The 19776-nt window shown below is 40.6% G+C and overlaps 1 protein-coding gene and 1 long non-coding RNA gene across 2 annotated transcripts; one reads left to right on the forward strand and one right to left on the reverse strand.

Annotated features, from left to right (window-relative positions):
• Positions 1-4066: 4066 nt before the first annotated feature.
• Positions 4067-5583, reverse strand: LOC119004720. The gene is made up of 2 exons (XR_005070280.1): positions 5087-5583; positions 4067-4581 (listed from the first exon to the last, which is right to left on the reverse strand). It is a non-coding gene; the product is annotated as an uncharacterized LOC119004720 (long non-coding RNA).
• Positions 5584-7194: 1611 nt separating this feature from the next.
• On the forward strand, positions 7195-16073 carry ythdf2 (YTH N(6)-methyladenosine RNA binding protein 2). The gene is made up of 6 exons (XM_037071422.1): positions 7195-7420; positions 7646-7670; positions 8916-8995; positions 9916-11607; positions 13581-13646; positions 14613-16073. The coding sequence occupies exons 1-6, from the start codon at positions 7394-7396 to the stop codon at positions 14634-14636; spliced, it is 1914 nt and encodes a 637-aa protein (XP_036927317.1). The 5' UTR covers positions 7195-7393; the 3' UTR covers positions 14637-16073.
• Positions 16074-19776: the final 3703 nt, after the last annotated feature.

The following is a 19776-nucleotide window of genomic DNA, read 5'->3' on the forward strand; positions in this document are numbered from 1 at the left end:
GCCGAGTATGTGCGGGTTAAAATGGAGCCAGCCTCCCTGTCCGTGAGATTTGTTTCTACCTCAAACATTTCTGAAATAACTCTGAACAAAAACTGAAGATGTCTCATTTAACTGTTCCGTGATGAGATAAATTCGGCTTGAACGTAATCCTTTAATTACAGCCAGTTAAATCCTTGACGGACATTGTGTTTAGCTTCATGCACCAAACTCCATTGTGATTTTGGTCGTTTTTATCTCTGCCATGTTAATTACATGAATAATGCACAGTTAACTAAACTTTGGTCACTATCTAAAAACAATAAAGTAGTTTCAGTAAAGTCGGTATGAAGGATTTTTTAATTTGTGCATTATCTAGAACAGCATGAAAGCTGTTTAGCTAATGCTATACTGGTCAGTCTAAGTGAGTGGTAATGTTATGTTACCTAGCTGACTTTAAAGTTGTTGCAGATGCACTGCAGGTTTGGGAAACACGCTAGCAGCGGCTTAGCTGCCTCTATTAACGGGTACTGACACTATAACGAGCTTATAAAGACGTCTGAGTCATTTAATCATAGTGTTTTTACAGACAGGTTTGAATGTTAGCTAACATGTGTGTCTGTTGGAGAGTGTTAGCTTAAAGGCATTATCCTGCTGTGTGATGTTAACTTGTTAAAACTAGCATCTTTACAGCTGAATATCTGAGTACAGCACAGTTAGCTAACAGGCTCCAAGTGTTGTGTTTATAATGTCTGAGTAAGTTTATACACACCGTATGCTGCCTCATTGTAGCATGCACAGAATGTATTCAGTGTGTTTGTCTCTATTATCTGTTGTCTCTTAAAATCAAATTGCTCATCTATGAAACACTAAATGTTTTCAGGATTTAATAAATTTGGTTTACTTTTGGTTTACCTTTAAAAACACATTTATTAAATCAGATTATAGCAGATTTTATAGTGCAGAGTGATATGAGACTTATGAAGTGATGTCATGCACATGGTTACAGACTGCTATACCATTCTTTATTATGAAATGATAATCCTGTAAGAAATCCCCTTTTTGCCAGATGTGTCTGTAATCTGATTACATCTTCTTTTTTACTGCTATAATCAGAATATATATACACAAACACATATGCGTGTAGTCATCGTGTTATGCTAAAGTTCTTCCTCCTCTCTCCAGGTGAACAGTGGGACTTGTCTTCAGCTTCAGGTGGAACAGCTCTGACCTGTATGGTGATCAGCACCAAAGAGGAGAGACACCTGGTCCAACAAGGTCAGTGCAGTGTAGGTGCAGGTGCAGGCAGAAAGTGTGAGATTTGTCAGTTGCTGTTCATTAATACTCTAGGATCAGTAAATGATTCTAGAGGGTTTCTGTTAGGACACTACTCTTTAAATTTAGTAGTATTTTAAGTGGTTTCTGCTTACTAATTATGAAATCTGAACACTCTGTTTAGAATGCCTGCATTTATTTGATCTCATTTATATATAATATAAATGATATAATCATATTTTATTTAACATGTATATCAGCACTGTTCAGCCACAGCATTAAAACAATTAACAAGTGAAGTGAGCATTGATCATCTTGTTACAATCAAATGTTCCGCTGGGAAACTTTGACTTCTGTCATTTCTGTGGAGCCTCTTTGACAAACACCACCCACCCAAACACTGTTCAGACCAACTGCACCCCCTCATGGCAAAGAACCCAAGGCATCAAACTGGCCTCCTCATTCTCCAGATCCCAATCCACTTGAGCATCTGTTGGATGCGCCAGAACCAACTCCTATCCATGTTGGGGCCCCCATGGATCGGTCTTGGCTCTGACTGCTTCCAGTGGAAGCTCAGGTGGATTGAGATCTGGGGAATCTGAAGGCCAGGTCATTCTAAATTGTCCGTAGTGTGTGAATGAGAGTGTGGTTGTTCGTCTATGTGTAGCCCTGCGATAGACTGGCGACCTGTCCAGGGTGTCCCCTGCCTTCGCCCTAAGTCAGCTGGGATACGCTCCAGCCCCCCCGCGACCCTGCAGAGGATTAAGCGGCGTACATATAATGTGTACAGATGATGGATGGATGGATATACAACTGAGTTAGAGACTCAAAACCCCCGCAAGGAGACTCAAAACTCATCAAAAATAGACCCAGGTCTCTCTGTGGAGGACAAACAACTACCACCAAAACAAAACCTCAACACACAATCAAAACCTCTAAAAAAAATAAAAACCTGCACAGACACACAAAACCTCTAAAAACGATCACACAAAACCTCTGAAAACAAAAACCTCTAAAAACAAACACAAAAACCTCTAAAAACAACACAAAACCTCTAAAAACTACTCAAAAACATCTAAAACCAACACAAAAACCTCTAAAAACAAACACACAAAACCTCTAAAAACAAACAAAAACCTCTAAAAACAACACAAAAACCTCTAAAAACAACACAAAACCTCTAAAAACATCTAAAACCAACACAAAACCTCTAAAAACAACACAAAACCTCTAAAAACAACTCAAAAACATCTAAAAACAACACAAAAACCTCTAAAAACAACACAAAACCTCTAAAAACATCTAAAACCAACACAAAACCTCTAAAAACAACACAAAACCTCTAAAAACAACTCAAAATCATCTAAAACCAACACAAAAACCTCTAAAAACAAACAAAAACCTCTAAAAACAAAACAAAAAACTCTTAAAAACAACACAAAACCTCTAAAAACAACTCAAAAACATCTAAAACCAACACAAAAATTTCTAAAAACAAACACATAAAACCTCTAAAAACTAACACAAAACCTCTAAAAACAACACAAAAACCTCTAAAAACAAACAGACAAACATAAAACAACACAAAACCTCCACAAAGTGACATCAAACTACCACTGCTCCTCTTTCTCTTCCTGCAGGTGACGGACGAGCCGCCACAGGACCTGAAGCAGGAAAACGGAGTATCCGTCTTCTGATGAAACTCCTTCAGGTCCTGCAGTTGTGTGTTGACTCTGGTTTCACCTGTTCAGACAGTGAGCACTGTTGTCTTTGCTGGTTATTTACATAATAAAACCTTTTTTTTCAATCACACTCTATTGTGTTTTTTTACTTTTTTTTTTTATATAGATTTTTAAAGCACATGTTGAGTCTTTTGATGGAGTCCAACGTCTCCTCTCAGTGTCATTTTCAAAGCTTTAACTATATTTGTTGTATACATTTTCTTTCTGTAATGGAGAGCAGGGCTTCCATTACCTTCATTATCTATTCCTATTCTGGGAATGACTGATTTAGAAACCATGTGTTGTTTAATAATGTTTGAGTAAGTTAACCTCTCTCCATCTCTTGTCACATGAATGAAGCTAACAGCAGCTCAGTGAGAGGTTTATAACATTTTACCAGCAGCTGATATGAAATATACCTGAAGTGCTGCCTGTGATATCACCAAGCAGACAGATGAATGGTCATTTTGAGCAGCTACAGTAGTTTATATGATCATTATGCAGCCTCATTGTTGTCTGCACTTTAAATTCACTGTAGTATATTACTAAGTACATTAATTTAATGCATCTTTTTATCTGTAGGTTATTATATTAGTTTTTTTCCTGCCTTTCAGATGTTGTTTTACTGTCTTAATGTTTTAGTTTTGATTACTTTCCATGTCTCTGAATGGATCTCTGAATGAGGCTTTATTTGACTGAAAGTTTTTACATCTCAGCCTTTAGATCTCTACACCTTGTTTTAGACCAAGTACTTATTAATGTAAAACAGAAAACGGGACCTGAAATAAATCCAAAAGGCCTTTTAGTCAGGATAGTTAACAGGCTCCTCAGCTGCACCAGATTTTTCAAGGAATGCTTTTTTTCCCCCTCTTTCACTTCTCCTGTTTGTTTTCAGCTAATTCAGTCCAAGCCTAAATATGCTGTCTGAACTTTAAATATTAATGTTTATGTTTTTAATGTGATCACAGCAAAGGAAGAAGTGTGTGTGGCTTGTGGTTTTACTCTATGAACAATTTGAAATTATAGAAACAATATGGTCCTTGCACAGATAGTGCTCGCGCCCTAATAATACAAAAAATACATGAAAGTCTGTCAAGAATTTGATATTTTAATTTGGTCCTTGGATGTAGCAGCAGTACCCAGTCACTGACAAACTTACGTTACAGCTGATCAAGTGGAGAGCGGTAAGGGGAAGAGAAAATGACAGTTGCTGCCCAAAGTTATCTCTTTGTTAGTTTGACAAGCAGGAGATGAGGTAATTGGTAAATTCTTGACTTGTGATCTGATTTCCAGATTGTTTTTTGCTGTTTCTTTCTGATTTTGCACGTTTAGATGTGGCATTGTTTCACAAACAATGTCTACATCTTTTGTTTTCCTCACAGAAAAACTCAGTCAGACTTTCAGAGAAAGCCAAATCCTCCCAGTTCAAAGAGCTTGGCAAAAAGGTTTTGCAGACTGGTCTGGTCAAAAAACATTTCCCCTTGGAGCTGTTGTAGTCAGGTGGGGATGGACTGAACCATTTGTTGGGTGGGGGTCTTTCCAACAGCCTCCCCCATGGATGGGTCTCTGACTTTATGGTCCTCCAAGGCCCACTTTCTGTTTCAGGCAGCTGAAGGAGGCAAACAAGAACATGGATGGTTGAGAATAAGCTGCTGATGTAAACAAACAATTTTGGAAATGTTGTTTAAATCCGTATGATTATAGCCTGACCAGAACTGGTAGCTAGTAGCAGGACTATTAGCGGCAGTATTAGTCTGTCAGCTAGTCGAGTGTCCTTTTTTTCTCCACAAATCCAGGGTGGCAACTGTGCATATAGTCAGTAGCAGCTTCTCTCGGCTAGCATCACATTAAACACCACAGGCTCAACAGACAGTTGCAGTCGCAGGCTTGTTAGTAGTTAGCATGCCTGCTAGCAACTGCAAGTAGTAGCGTGGTCACATCGGCAGCTGCTGCGGAGTTTGTCTCACACGGGCAGGCCAGGTACCGGGTGTGAAGCGGGTTTCAACTTTCAGTCATTGCTAGCCTCGCTGTTAGCCATGTTGGTCCCTGAGCCCCCCTCCCCACCCCACCGACCGGATTAAACAACACACGTTAATGAGAGGGGACTCCATTACCCGTAAATTCAGGTTAGCGCCGCCGGGGCCAGAGCCTCCGACAGCGGTTAATCTGAGGGTGCTGGCATCAAGCAGGGAGAACCGGAACCCGGGCAGGCACACACGAGTTTCCAAAGAGCGAGACAGTGGTGCACAATAACAGAGCATCAATCAGTCAGTCAAGATTTATTGATTTTTATAGCGCTGTTTACACAATTGCCTTCTCACAGATTATGAAGAAACACTAAATAATAAAATGTAGCTAAATGTGTTATTCGCATGTTCAAAAACGTTCATGGAAATGTGTTTGAAATTACACAAGTCTACCTCCATTTTTTAAATTCGATTAATTGTTTGCAAAAGTTAAAAATGAAGCAATGCCCTCTGGGAATTTCAGGACTGAATCGAGTGGACCGTGTCTGCGTGGTTGTTGGAAGTTGGACATTGGAAATTGGAAGCTGACTGAGATTAAGAGAGCAAAAAAATGAATCGAGGCGACACAAGGGAGGGAGCGGAGAAAAAGAGAGAAATCTGAGAGAGCACACTGTTGGCTGACGGTGAAAAATGCTGCACGTTTTTACTCTGGAACGGCTGGCTTTTTTTATTTTTTTATTTATTTTTTTTTTGCATTGGGGTTGTACATTGATATGTCCATGTTTTGGTGCAGTTGATTATAGCATCACTGGGACTATCAAAAGTGTGTGTTGTTTCCGTGCGTCAAAAGTTTTATCTGCCAGTTGCGCCATATTTAAGGTTAGTCAATGAATTTAGGCTGCCTATCTATATGCAATAAATATAGATTCTATATATAATTTAGACTCTCTGGTGCCCATAAGAAGAAAGCTGACAACGATCCCAAGCACGAATTTGTTCATTGTGTAAACAACATATCTGGATTGAGTAGGATTCTATTGTGCTTTCAAAGAAAACATTTGTTGTAATCTGTCCTTAATTATGTAGTACATCCTCTCCTTCAGGCTTGTCGTTTTTGGCTTGTGCTCTTTAAAGTAAAGTGATCCCTAGTTACTCCCTGTAATCACGGTATGCATATGTGGTAAAGTTTTTTTATGTTCTTGCAAATCAGAAATAAACATATCACAGCTGGAACAAATAATGTGAATGGAATTGAGGGTAATGTATTTTTCTTTGTGATTCAACCGCAGATGCCAAACTTGACAAAAGCCGAGAGACCTTTGGCTATATATTTGGCTACTCTTGTGACATGTTCATCATTTGTTTTCATTACTATTATTATTAGCTTCATTTTTTCCTTTTAAATTAGAGGATGAATACAGTTTAAGTGCAAGTTTTACCTAGGTACCTAATATTGTCTTTCAAATGACCATTTTTTATGTAATTTGTTATTTCTGACTGTTCTGACCAGTGTTGTAAAAAGTACCCAAAAGTCATACTCGAGCAAAGGTAAAGATATCAGGTCAAAATGTTCCTTTGGTGCATATAAAAGTCACCCATATAGTTAACCGGAAGTTCCATTGTGCCTGTAACTTTAGTAAAAGTCTGAAAGCATCTGATGTTTAGTGTTAAAGGTTATTTTCTGGCATAACATGTCATTAAAATATGAGTGCAACTAAATTATACATATATTTACTTGTACATAACGTATGTGTATACATAATGGGTCAACCAACTACTGACCTGGCCCACTGTCAGATCCAGTTATATGGCGCTGATGCAGAGTGCAGTCTGCAAACTAATTAAAGTTCTCAAAACAATGTAGTGAAGCAGAAAAGAAATACAATATGTGCTCCTAAAATGTTGCACATTAGAAGTAAGATAAAATTGTACCTAAATAAAGTACTCGAGTAAGTCTACTTAGTTACATTTCATCATTGCACATGGTATCTATAATTGCAAGTCTGTTTTTCAGCTCTTTCTAATTGCATTATTCCAATAACATTTCATGATAAGAAGTTATGCATCTAATCATTAGTTCACTCAGGCCTACACGGTCTTATATTAATAATGTATTTTTTCTGATCAATATTAAATACATTGAGGTTTCACACCGCGCTGTGAGCGGTGTGTGGATGATAACGTGACAGGCAGTGGGCTGAACGTGGCTCCTCCGCGCCACTAGGGGGCGCTTTTCAGTTGTAAATAAATGCCATCGTGGGTTGACGAGGGCCGCCCAGCCATGTTGAGGAGTGAGTCTGTCAAGCAAACTGCAGCCCGCCATTGTGTAGAAACCAGGCTCTGTAGAGAGATAGGGGCGCTTGGCTGAAACTCTTCAATAGATAGACCGATTCTACACCCTGCCGCTTTTATTTAGGAGTAAATACAGTTACACAGGCGCCGGGGGGGAAAGACATGTCAGCCAGCAGCCTCCTTGAACAGGTAAAGAGAGGTATTTTCTGAACATTTACGAGGGCCAAATTTCTCAGCATCGCGACGGCTAACGAGGATAGCTTAGCTCAGAGGCAGCGGCTGTGGCTCAGTAGTGCAGTAGGCCTGACCACCTGCTAAAGGAACTGACTGCTGAAAATATATCTCTTCATCTATTTTTCCCCTTCCTCTCTTCTCATAAATCAAACCTTCATGAATCACCTGGACCCAATCCAGAGACCGAAAGGCCAAGCTAATAAAGGTAAGAGCGAATTACTGTCTTAACGTTGTCGACTCTGGGCTTGAAGTGAATGCGGATCTTTTTACGTGCGCTTTTGAAAACCTTGCGTGCGCGGATGCGATAGCTTGTCTCTCCTAGCAGCTTGGGCAAAAGTGGGCCTGTCTGTGTAACTTTTGTGCAATCCTGCATTTAATCTGCCACTTCAGTGAAACTCAAGGCTGCCTTGTGTTTCATAAGAGAGCCCTCGGCCCCTTAATTTAACCCCCTTTGAGCCCCCATCACATCCCCTGAAACGGCAGTTGTGAGGTTACCACAGTTAGCATTAGCTGCCTATCGTCTTGCTAACGTTAAATGGCAACTTGATACACATCAGCATCCTTTTCCTGGTTGTGCTTGCAACGCTTTTTTATCGCACTGACAGGTGCGAGAATACACTCTTGACCGTTCAGTCTCTCTCGATATTAGTCACTGGGGGGAAAAAAACAACATTTTCGCAGTGTTGAGCTACAGGTGCCATCCTGTCACGCTGGCTACTCGGCTAATGTTAGCCAAGTCCGTCATGTTGAAAGGACTCTTGGCGCTCGTTAACGTGAAGACGCAGCGCACTGCATGCAGCTAACCGCACAGCTAGCGTGCTAACGTTAGCTACTCGCTGAATTAACCCAAAAAATGACACGTCTTCCGATATGCTTTTTCCTGTGTCCAAATGGGCCTCGCTCCTTCTCGTCTTCGTGCTGTTCGGGCTCTGATGTTAGATAACATGTGTTTGCTAACCTGTGTGTTTTTTAAACTCAACTTCTCCACGTCCTGAGAAGCTCTCTCAGAGAGTCTGCTCACATCTACCACAGTAACATCTGAGCGCACTCCGAAACTTGTGAGGACAAACCAGCACTGGTCCACCTGTATTCAACATGCATCAAGTCTGATGTAGAAATATAACTAAGGGCTAACGCTATCTTATATTTTAATGTCTGTTTTGAGGAGGAAATCAAAATGTCTTGTGCTTATACACAACACTTCACTGGTTTCCCCTCAGTAAGCAAAAGCTCATGCTGTGTAATCTGAAGCATTTTGAGCTGTTGCATGTTTTGTAATTCTCAGCTTGATTGCTTTTCCCGTTGCACTTGTGAATAATTGCAGGGAGAGAGTGTTATGTAATGAATTATGATGATGATGATGTGAAATGACAAGATAATGTCATGTATCCCACCACTCGCATCTCTTTTGTCACACAATTGTGTTAACACCAGTCTATTTCCATTTCAGTGCAAAACGGAGCTGTGACCCAAAAGGATACTTTGAATGACGATGAGTTTGAGCCTTACCTGAATACTCAGGCCAGACAGGTAAGCTGCTATTGACCGGCCTTTGCCAACAGGTGCTGCTTTACAGTTGAATCCCTTTTTATTATCAAAAGACTGAAGTACCTGTTAAAGAATTTTTGTTCTTAGTTAATCATAAAAATGTTGTATTTCTCTGAGATAATCGAAGTTGATTTCATGGATTAAGGTTGTAACTTCCACCTGGACTTCAATTTTTGCTTTTATTCTTATTTTTTTCTTTACTTTCCTCAGTCTATGTAAATGTAATTAGGAAAAGGGCAGCTCAAAAGTTCCACCCATTTGTGTTAATTTAAAAACTGCCCTCTACGAATATAAAACCGATTCCTTGGAAGATACAAGTGTAGTTTCGGTGTCACTTCTTTGCAACATCTCTCAAAACTGTTCCCTACCAGAAGAGAAATGTACACACAGCCATCCTTGTGTCTGCACATCCTTGCTTTAAGCATTACTGACGATTATAAGCAAGGGAAGACCTGAAGCATATGCAGCTGGAATGAGGACCTCTGTTTATCTGTTTTTCAAGTGGCCTTGGACTTTAATTCCTCTCCACTGTGTGGTAGATGGAGTTCCCCTTGTATAGTAACTGACACGCAGCGTCTGTGAAGTGGGTTGTCGAGGAAAAGAATGGAGCCTGTATTTCCCTCCACTTACAAGAATGCACTGTCCTTATGTTAAAGAGATTGTACAGTTAAGTGCTGTGCATTTACAGATCAGATTTAAAAAGAGCAGCAGCGATATATATAAAGAGCGCTTCATTAATGCAGGGCGAATCCTTGGTGTATAATGATGATGATGATATTTGGATATCTTTGCTCATCTTTGTTATGGTGTGACTTTTTGGATTTTTAAAATGGAGGGTATACACATGTAAAACATTCTGTTGCTATAATCTTGTTACTAAAACAGATTCTCTTTCTATTTAGAGCAATGCCTATACGGCCATGTCGGACTCGTACATGCCCAGCTACTACAGCCCCTCCATAGGATTTTCCTACTCACTAAATGAGGCAGCATGGTCCACAGGTGGGGACCCTCCTATGCCTTACCTGGCCTCCTATGGACAGCTGAGCAATGGGGAGCCCCACTACCTCCCGGACGCTATGTTTGGCCAGCCAGGTCCCCTGGGGAGCAACCCTTTCCTGGGCCAGCACGGTTTCAACTTCTTCCCCAGTGGCATCGACTTCTCGGCATGGGGCAATAGCAGCTCTCAGGGACAGTCGGGGACACCGCAGAGCTCTGGCTACAGCAGCAGCTATGCCTATGCTCCCAGCTCACTTGGGGGTGCCATGATTGATGGACAGTCCCCATTTGCACCTGCTGCCAACGAGCCCCTTAACAAGGCACCTGGTATGAACAGCCTTGACCAGGGCATGGCAGGGCTTAAGATCGGTGGTGCTGCTCCAGGTGGGAACGGGGACATGGCACCAAAGGTGGTTGGTTCTGGCTTACCTGGTGGGGGTCCTCTTGGTCCTGTATCATCTGTAGGACCTCCCAGCATGCCTCCTGTCTCAATTGCCCCTGCCAAGCCTGCCTCCTGGGCCGATATTGCCAGCAAGCCAGCCAAGCCTCAACCCAAGCTGAAAACCAAGGGTGGCATGGCCGGTGCCAATTTGCCTCCTCCGCCCATTAAACACAACATGGACATAGGCACTTGGGACAACAAGGGCACCATGCCTAAAGCTGCCACCCCTCAGCAGGTGCCCCCTATTCCCAGCAATGGGCAGCCACCCAACCAGGCTTCCCCACAGCCCGGAGCTACTGCTGCAGGGAACCCACAAATGCCCCTCAGCAATGGACAGATGGTACCACCGGTTTCCCAGATGGGGCAACATCAGCTTCCACCTGGGCAACCAGGTATGGCTCAAATGCCCCAACCTCCTCTCTCCCAGGGTCCTCCTCCCCCAAGCCAACAACAGCAACCTTCTCAACCTACTCGCTGGGTCCCTCCTCGGAACCGGGCCAATGGATTTGGGGATGGCAGTGGGGGTGGAACAGGCCAGTCGCCTCCCACCTCTTCTGGGGTGGGTGTGGTTCCTGGGGTCCCCTCTGAGCCGCACCCAGTTTTAGAGAAGTTGCGCATGGTCAACAATTATAACCCCAAGGACTTTGACTGGAATCCCAAGCAGGGCAGGGTGTTTATCATCAAGAGCTACTCGGAGGATGACATCCACCGCTCCATCAAGTATAACATCTGGTGCAGCACGGAGCATGGCAACAAGAGGCTCGATGCAGCTTACCGTTCGTTGGGTGGCAAAGGGCCACTTTATCTTCTGTTCAGTGTCAATGGGAGCGGTCACTTCTGTGGCGTAGCAGAGATGCGCTCACCCGTGGACTACAACACGTCTGCTGGCGTGTGGTCACAGGACAAGTGGAAGGGTCGTTTTGATGTGCGCTGGATCTTTGTTAAGGACGTTCCCAACAGTCAGCTAAGGCACATTCGACTGGAGAACAACGAAAACAAGCCAGTGACCAACTCTCGGGACACGCAGGAGGTACCACTGGACAAGGCCAGGCAGGTGCTTAAGATCATCGCTGGATATAAACACACCACTTCCATCTTCGATGACTTTTCTCACTACGAGAAGCGTCAGGAGGAGGAAGAGTGTGTGAAAAAGGTAACAAAGTCACTGCCGAATAAAGTGAATGATAAAATGGGTGAATGAAAAATGCTCTGCTTTAACTTATGTTGTAAAAGTGTTGGAGTATATGACGCCATTTGGATGTGTGTGTGCATGTTCTGCCTTTTTTACATTAAACAAATACAGGAACATCAAGGATTTCAGTTGGATTGAGATTTTTGTCAGAGTTCAGTGATTGTACATGGGAGCTTATTTATGGTTTTTCTTTCTCTTCAGTTTTCACTGTGGTGTTATGTGTCCTATGTGTATCATCACTCGTGTGTATTTCTCAGCTTTAAAACAGAATAACAGACACAGATTGAACACCAGAAAATAATTTTCCATGGTGATAATCATTCAAAGCTAATGTTATAAAATGGAAATATTCAGTGGATGACATGAACACATCTTAAGATTGAAATGATGCATTTTATATTTTGCTTTAGCTGTTCTATTATAAAACTCTCACCAGGGTTGTACTACTTCCTGAAGATATGTGAAGTGTATTTCTTTTATGCCTCTTACTTTTGAACACGTTTTGGTATTGGGTGAAATCTGCTTAGTGTATTTTTTTTGTTGAACTGGTAAATCAACTTAAACAAAATATAGATGCTAATGTATATCACAGCTCACACAATTTAGTGATGCTCATTTATATGTCTGATAGTTGTTGGGGGGAAACTACTGGGGTTTTGATATCCTGCACAGCTGTATTATACATTCTGTAACCCTTTTATCCAACAGAGGGACAAATGAAGGGAAAAGTTTGCTGGGATAATAATAGCTTACCTTCCTTAACACAGAAGCTTGTTAACCTTTTGTAAATTTCCATTATGTGCCTACTTGCTAGTGGGCGTGGGTATGCTTCTTTTATTCTGTGGCTACAGACATTTCTCTTCCAGTGTGTTGTGAGTTTAGTTGGTTCATGCTAAGAAATGTATTGAGATTGATCTCTATACTTGCTTGGTTTACTTCTGTATCTTTGTACATTTGATGTATGCTTGAGGAGTGTAATGCCTAGCTTGTTTAACCCACAAAGTTGTGTTGCTTAAAGGCCACAGAGTGCTTAAAAGCCAAGATACACTAGCTCTAGAAACAAGTGTCAATCAGAATCCCTATCTTAAAATATTACATTTTATATTTCATATTTTGTGAGGAGCAACTGTTATCAGCTGCTTGCTTTGGCAAACTTGACAGCAAGACATCTGTACCTAAATGAATGTGGCAACCATAGTTTATTATTATTATATATATATATATATATATATATATATATATATATATATATATATATATATATATATATATATATATATATATATATATATATATATATATATATATATATATATATATATATATATATATATATATATATATATATATATATATATATATATATATATATATATATATATATATAAATAATAAAAAAATCACATTCATTTAGTTACAGATGTCTCTTTTCAGGTGTTAGTTTGATATTTTAAATCCTGTGATTGTCTTATTTTAGGGGCATAGGTATGTACATCTTACATCATAGTCAGACCAGCAGTTTTCCGAACCTGTGGAAGCTGTTAACATATCAACACCCTGTCTTGACATCTAAAGTACCTTATTTCCATGTTATTGACAGCACAGTGATGATGCAAGGGATGAGCACTGCCAATATATGAAAGGTTGAATAACTGTCCAGAGCACTCTGTTTGTTCAAGTTATACGCTTTAGTTTCAATGTAGCAGCATTTATACTACTCTTCAGGCATCTTTACCTAAATCTAATGCTTGTATGATGTCTGTAGGCAAAGTTGTATTGTACACATTTAAGTTTCTGCCGAAGAACTGGTGGGTAAATGCAGTAACCCTATTACTCCTATGAAAATCGGTTCAGATTTTAAACAAATGTCTGAGCTAGGTATTGAAGTGTCTGTCTCTTCAGTCATGCTCAGTTCTCACTCCTCTGTGTGACAGGTGGAGGTCCAAGGCAGTGAGCCATATCCCAGCAACCCAAGCAACAGGAGTCATTACAGGCTTCAGGTAACTGGTGTCAACTGTCACCATATGCAGAAACAATGTACATGAAGGATACTTTAACTGTTTCACAGAAATGTTATTTTATGTGATAATCGGTCAAAAATCAATTATCTAAAACATGTTAGTGTCTGAGCTGTCCTTTTATCGCATCCACCACAATGTTTGTTTAGCATAACATCCAGGTAGAAAGCCCCTGCATCACACTAGCTTACCCGCAAATAAATTGTCTGGTTTCACAGTGTTATTTAAACGTGTATCCATATGTACTCATTAATCTAAAGTGCTTGATTGGTTCTTTCATATATCATTACTTAGAACACTTGCACTGTTGGGCCACAGACTAAAGAACTGATGGCATGGGTTAACCCCAAAGTAGGAGTTAGTCCGAGATGTGGCTGTTGGGCAGATGTCAAAGACGCTAGCAAAGGAGCACACTTACAAGCACAGTAGAAATGTCCAGTTGGACCGCCATTTTTTATTCTACATCATCAAAGCTTACTGTTATGACTGAAAATGACAATGCAAATCAGCCAGTAAGTGACTGTTGTTAGTCTGATCTTAAGATTCGGTCTATAGTATAGAGCACATGCCTCTCAAAGGCCCAACAGTCCCCTTTTAATTCAGTCAAGCCTAATCCAGTGTCAAACTGAATAGCCCCCCATCACTCTTTCAGAGTCTGTCTGGGGGCTGGCCTCACTGACTGCTGTACAGAAACACCAATTTAAAACTGTATTGACTGATTTGTTGAAACTGAATCTTATTTTATAGAGAGAGTTTTTGATCTAATGTCTTCCGGCTGCTCTGCCTGAATCATCTCTAAATGTTTTTCTTTCTGATGAACAGATGGTTTAACTTGAGGTTAAAGTAACCACTGACTTGAAGTTGTAGGGATCAAATGTGATTTTAAAAGTAGAAATATCATGTCAGTTACTGTGTGTAACCAGCTTTCTGTTTGCCTTTTTGTTCCAGGAGCGCCAAGGACGAGTCAAGTAACAGTTGGTGCTTTGGTCAAAAGACTGCAATGGCCCCCCCTAAAGCCCTGTCCACCCCATTACATCATTACATCCAGATCTCTAAGAAATTCTAATAGGGGTGAAGAATTAACCAAGGACAAAAAAAACTAAATGAAGACTTTCTTGATTTCTTTCGACTTTAAAGACTTACTTCGAACTTGTAGTAAAAAGAAAAGGAAACGATTATTCATAGGACTACAACTAAATGCATAGCATCCTTAGGTGAAATCTTTTTTTGCCCCACCCCATTCCACTACATATGCTTTCCCCCTCCCTTGTATGCTGCTTTTTCCTTTTCTAAATGAAAGGATTATCCTCTGTTTTTATGGTCCAAAAGCAAGTCTGTAATTCTCACACAAACACACAAATCCAATAGAAATTTGTAGTGTTTGCTTATAATAGTGTCCCAAAGTAAAAAATGGGCAGTTTGTCTCATTTTCTTTGTAAAACCCCCCTCACCCCCCCCCTGTCTTCTGAGGATGCTCACATCTTTGACCAGGACCCAGTGGAGTTTCCTCCTCAGTGGATTTTCATCGTAGACGGGTGTCAACTGCGCTCACTCCAGAATCTGTTTCGTACATGCTTGCCATGTTTTTGTTTTGAGAGGACTGCAGATGTTCAGATATTCAATTTTGTTTTCGCATGTGTTGGACGGAGTGTGTGGGGAAGGTCGGGTCCGGAGGCTCTCGAGAGGAATATTAGAGAAGAGAGGGGGGTCGAGAGTTTGAAAGCAGAAGAAATGTTAAGTTAATGAGCCTTGCTGAGTGTATAATTTTATGGTCTAAAAAAAAAAAAAAATGAGGCCCTCTGTTAACAGTCTTCATTGGACCTTATTTACCCTCTATCCTTCTCTTGGACAAGTTGATTCATTGTTGCTTTGGGCTGCTTTCTGTTTTTGTTTTTTTTGTTTTTTCCTCCTTCAGTTTTCTAAAGACAGTGATGCGAGTGGCCTTGCCCCCACTCTTTCTATTAATCAGTTCAAAAGTAATAAATGTGGTATATTCAGCAGAACTGGTGTGCATTCCCCTTGTTTGACTGTGTAAAGCAATTTTGTCATGCAGCTTGTCTGTGCACTCTTTTCATCTGTTTTACTTTTTCCCCGATGGGTAAATGAATGTTTTTTTTCTGCTAACCTTCATATTCAGCCCGTCCACTTTCTGTCCCGACTTCCACTTTCACCACTGTACCCTGCATTTCTGACCTCAACTCTCCGAAACCCACTTTGTCCTCCACGCTCCCATTTCTGACAGCTCAGCCAACTATACATACTATAATATCACAATCAGCTTCCACCATTTTCAGAATGTCATTGTTGGTGAGTTAAAAAAAAAAAAAACTTTAAAAAAAAAAAAAACGCAAGGTCCTCTTTCAGAACTACTGGCTTTTATTTGTGGCATAATAAAGATGCTCCACAAAGCGGTGTGTGGGTCTCTTCATCTTTTTCATTATTTTCTTATTTATTTATGTTTTGTCACTTGGGCAGCCTGTTTGTACCTCTACTTAAACTGTATGCTTTTTCCTTGCAGCAGACAGGACATCATACCTATATGGAAGTTCATTTCTGCCAGTGAAAGAAAAATAATTGATGAAAACTCAGCCGTGATTAAAAAATATATGAACTATACATACTATGTTACAAGGCAAAAGTTATCTCTTAATTTTGACTTTTATCTTATAATGCTGTCTAATATAATGACTTTATCCCTCCTTTTTTACTTTATAAATTTCAATTTGATTACATCTGTTTTCTAGATTTTTTATTTTTTTTTAATCATAGTTTAACTTTTTACCTCACAATTTTGACTTTTAAAACTCATAATTCTGAGTTTTTATGTCACAATTATGAGGTGCATCGGCGTTTTTTCACCAAGCTACATTTTCATCCTTTTTTTTTTTTTTTTTTTTTTTTCTTTATCTGGGCTAAATAGTCTTCCATACATAGGGTACTTGTTTGGACGAGTCAAACCTGATTATCATGCTGTGGGCCTAATTAATGTTTTATTGAGGGTCCAACAGTGTTATTTCAGCCCTCTGATTTTTTTACACAAGGACCAATATTTGCATTTTTACCTTTTACATAGCTGCTATAGCTAATCCTCAAATTTATGAAGATATGTTGTATACCTCCGTGTGTAGAAATGACAGTTGGGTGAAATCATCTGCAATCCGCCATTTTCTGTCCTCACCGGTGAGGTGGTAATGCGTGTGGCGTCCACAAGAGGGAGACACAGCACCACTTACTGCAGCTGATCCTCTATCCCACAGGACTGGCTCTAAAATCAGGTCCCAGCATCAAGGCCATGTTTACATGCACTCGGTTGTTAGTCTCTTTTCTTTGAGCTATTTTAGTTCTGTCTTATGACCAAATAAAAAGATACAGGACTAGTAGGATAGAAAACTTATTAGATAATCACTGCAGTGTTGTTTTATAGTTTATTTTGAGATTTGTGTGTGAATGTGGCCTACAAGAGTGGACAGCAGCATATTAAAATACCACCAACAGCAGGACAGATTAAATTTGATACATTTCAGATTTACCGGGTCTGTGAAAAACAAAACCCACTAATATGCTGGTAATTTCTAAAGAAAACCACACACACAAGATCATTATTATTATTATTTTGCACATAAACTTAACTTGACTGTAGTGTAAGCAAAGATTTGCCAGGTTTTGTTTGTTTAGTCTACACTATTATAATAGCAAACATTAAAATCACAATATAGAAGCTATAGTAACCTTAGAAATCCCAATGATCTACAAAACAAAAAAACACTCCTTTTAATCTTCATGTCAAAAACTCAGTTAGCGCACAGTAACTTAAAACTGGTAACTTGAAGTTATTTATCAGTTGCGACAATATTTTACAGAATATTGCTGCAATTGTGATTTTTTTTTGTAGCCTCTATAATTTAAATATGATTTAAATCTAGTTGCTTTTAATCACACAACATGTCAGTGATGGAGCACTTCCCCAGAAAGTGGTTTCATGGGGTGATTTTATTTAGGTGTTTGTCCTCCAGCTCTGTGCACTTCCTGGTGTAGGCCTTACTTCTAGCTCTAACGCTGATGGAGTCGTTCACCCGCAGCCTGCACAGCCGTGACCTCTCATGACTCAACCTAACACAAAGGCCTCTCTAAAGAAAAAAGACCATATCTGCAAAACTTTGGCTGCATGCTAGAGAGCAACTGTGTGTGCAAGCGCCGGGTGTCATGGGGGTGGGGTGGGGTTGGGTTGGGGTTGGGTTGGGTTGGGGGGGTCGACGGCACGTGTCGTGTCTGCGCTGAGGGTGCGTGGCAAACACGCCGCCTCGAGGGGAATCTCCCGTGACCCTTATCTGCGCCCGTCTCCGGGGACGCCTGTTAGCCCCTCCTGGGATGCAAATGAACGACCATAAAAGAGAAGGCAAGCGACAGCCACCGAGACGACGGAGGAGGAGAAGAAAGGGAAATGGGACCGTGGGGAGAAAGTGATGGTGGTGGTGGTGGTGGTGGAGGAGGAGGAGGAGGATGGAGAGGGCAGGGGGGTCGAAGGAGGAGGGGCGGAGGTCAGCAGCGCTCACATCTCAGAGCGTGCATCAAGCTAAATGCACAGAGAAGATGGAGGGAAGAGAATGAGTTGCCCTGCAGTGGTGGAGGGAGAGATTCCTCACTAGTGTGTGTGTGTGTGTGTGTGTGTGTGTGTGTGTGTGTGTGTGTGTGTGTGTGTGTTGGTGGAGGACTTCTTGCTTTCCTTTTTTTAAAATTATATGCACTGGAATAACCATCCCTCAATCTGAACTCATTTCAAACCAAAAACAGTCATGAAAGCAATCTAAAATGGCCTCTAACAATCCTTTTTTTTTTTTTTTTTTTTTTGCATTGACGACTTCACTCGTTTAACATCTCGAATATTACTCTGTATTTCTGCATCCGTAAATCATTCCTCTGTTGTGTTTCATCACACTGTTCAGTCAGCAGTGCCGTGCATTAGGTGCGCCGTGTCTGCGGGTTCATATTGCTCTGCAAGGTCATGGTTCTGCTTTATTTTCCCCTCATTATCATAAGGCATCCATCTCTTTCTTCCATTAGTGACGCTTCACCATGTCGCCGACCCAGCCTCTATTTACATGACTAAATTAGATTTCTTCTCTCTTTTTTCGTGCGCCCGGTTTCAAAAGAGGCTGCCTCTGATAATCAAAAGAGAGAAGGAAAAGAAAACAGCAATATGTGACAATAACTTTTTTACATTTTTATAGAAAACCATAGAGGACGATTTTACTTCTGTTTTACAAATTAAGTCTGTCGTAAGATCCCTGTTTGTCATTATTTTTTCTACACTACAAAATCCAAAGTGATTTTATTGTAATGTTTTCCTTTTTCAACGCTGACTGTAGGTCTGTAATTCCACCCCTGTCACCGATATATCAGCATTATTTTTTGCGTCATCACTAAAAGCAGCAGGAGAAAAAAAAAAATCTCAATTTAGAAATAAGAATATGTCATGATGATGAATGTTCTTGAGCATGTGTGGTGGGGGTGGGTCGGGGGGGGTCTGCATGCGGTCACCTGCTCACCATTGCCAGGGGTCCCGCACTGTTGACATATTGAATGTTACCCCCTCATTTCTCTGGGTGTCTCAATTTCTATTGAGAGGTTCTTGTTTTTGTTTTTTTTGTTTTTGCAAAACGCATAATGTGTAGACAGGCGAAGGGAAGGGGGCCCCGAAAACAGTTGATGACCTCTGTCCCAACATATGTGGCACGCTTACCCTATTCACGCTCTAATTGTGCAGAGGTGACAGGCAATAATGAAATGTCATCCGCTGGTGTATGGAAACATAAAGAAGCGCACAGGCCGGATATAGATGCAGGATGTATTCTGGGAGGAAAGATGGCTTTTTACGATTATTTTAAAATCTCTCTGGCCCAAACTTACTGTGATCCACCCTGAGTCAGATTTTGAATAAACTAGCCTTTTCAAAAAAAAAAAAAAGAAAGAAAATGGAATTAAAGCTGCAGCGGTGAGAGAAATACATTGAGAGGAATCTAAACAAAAATCCAGAGTTTCCTTTTTTTTCTCTCTTTTTTTTTTTCTGGCTTATTCCGCCTCCATCATCTGAGATGTAGGTCAACTCACATCT

The sequence above is a fragment of the Acanthopagrus latus genome, chromosome 16, assembly GCF_904848185.1.
Source record: "Acanthopagrus latus isolate v.2019 chromosome 16, fAcaLat1.1, whole genome shotgun sequence".
Classification (NCBI taxonomy): Eukaryota; Metazoa; Chordata; class Actinopteri; order Spariformes; family Sparidae; genus Acanthopagrus; species Acanthopagrus latus.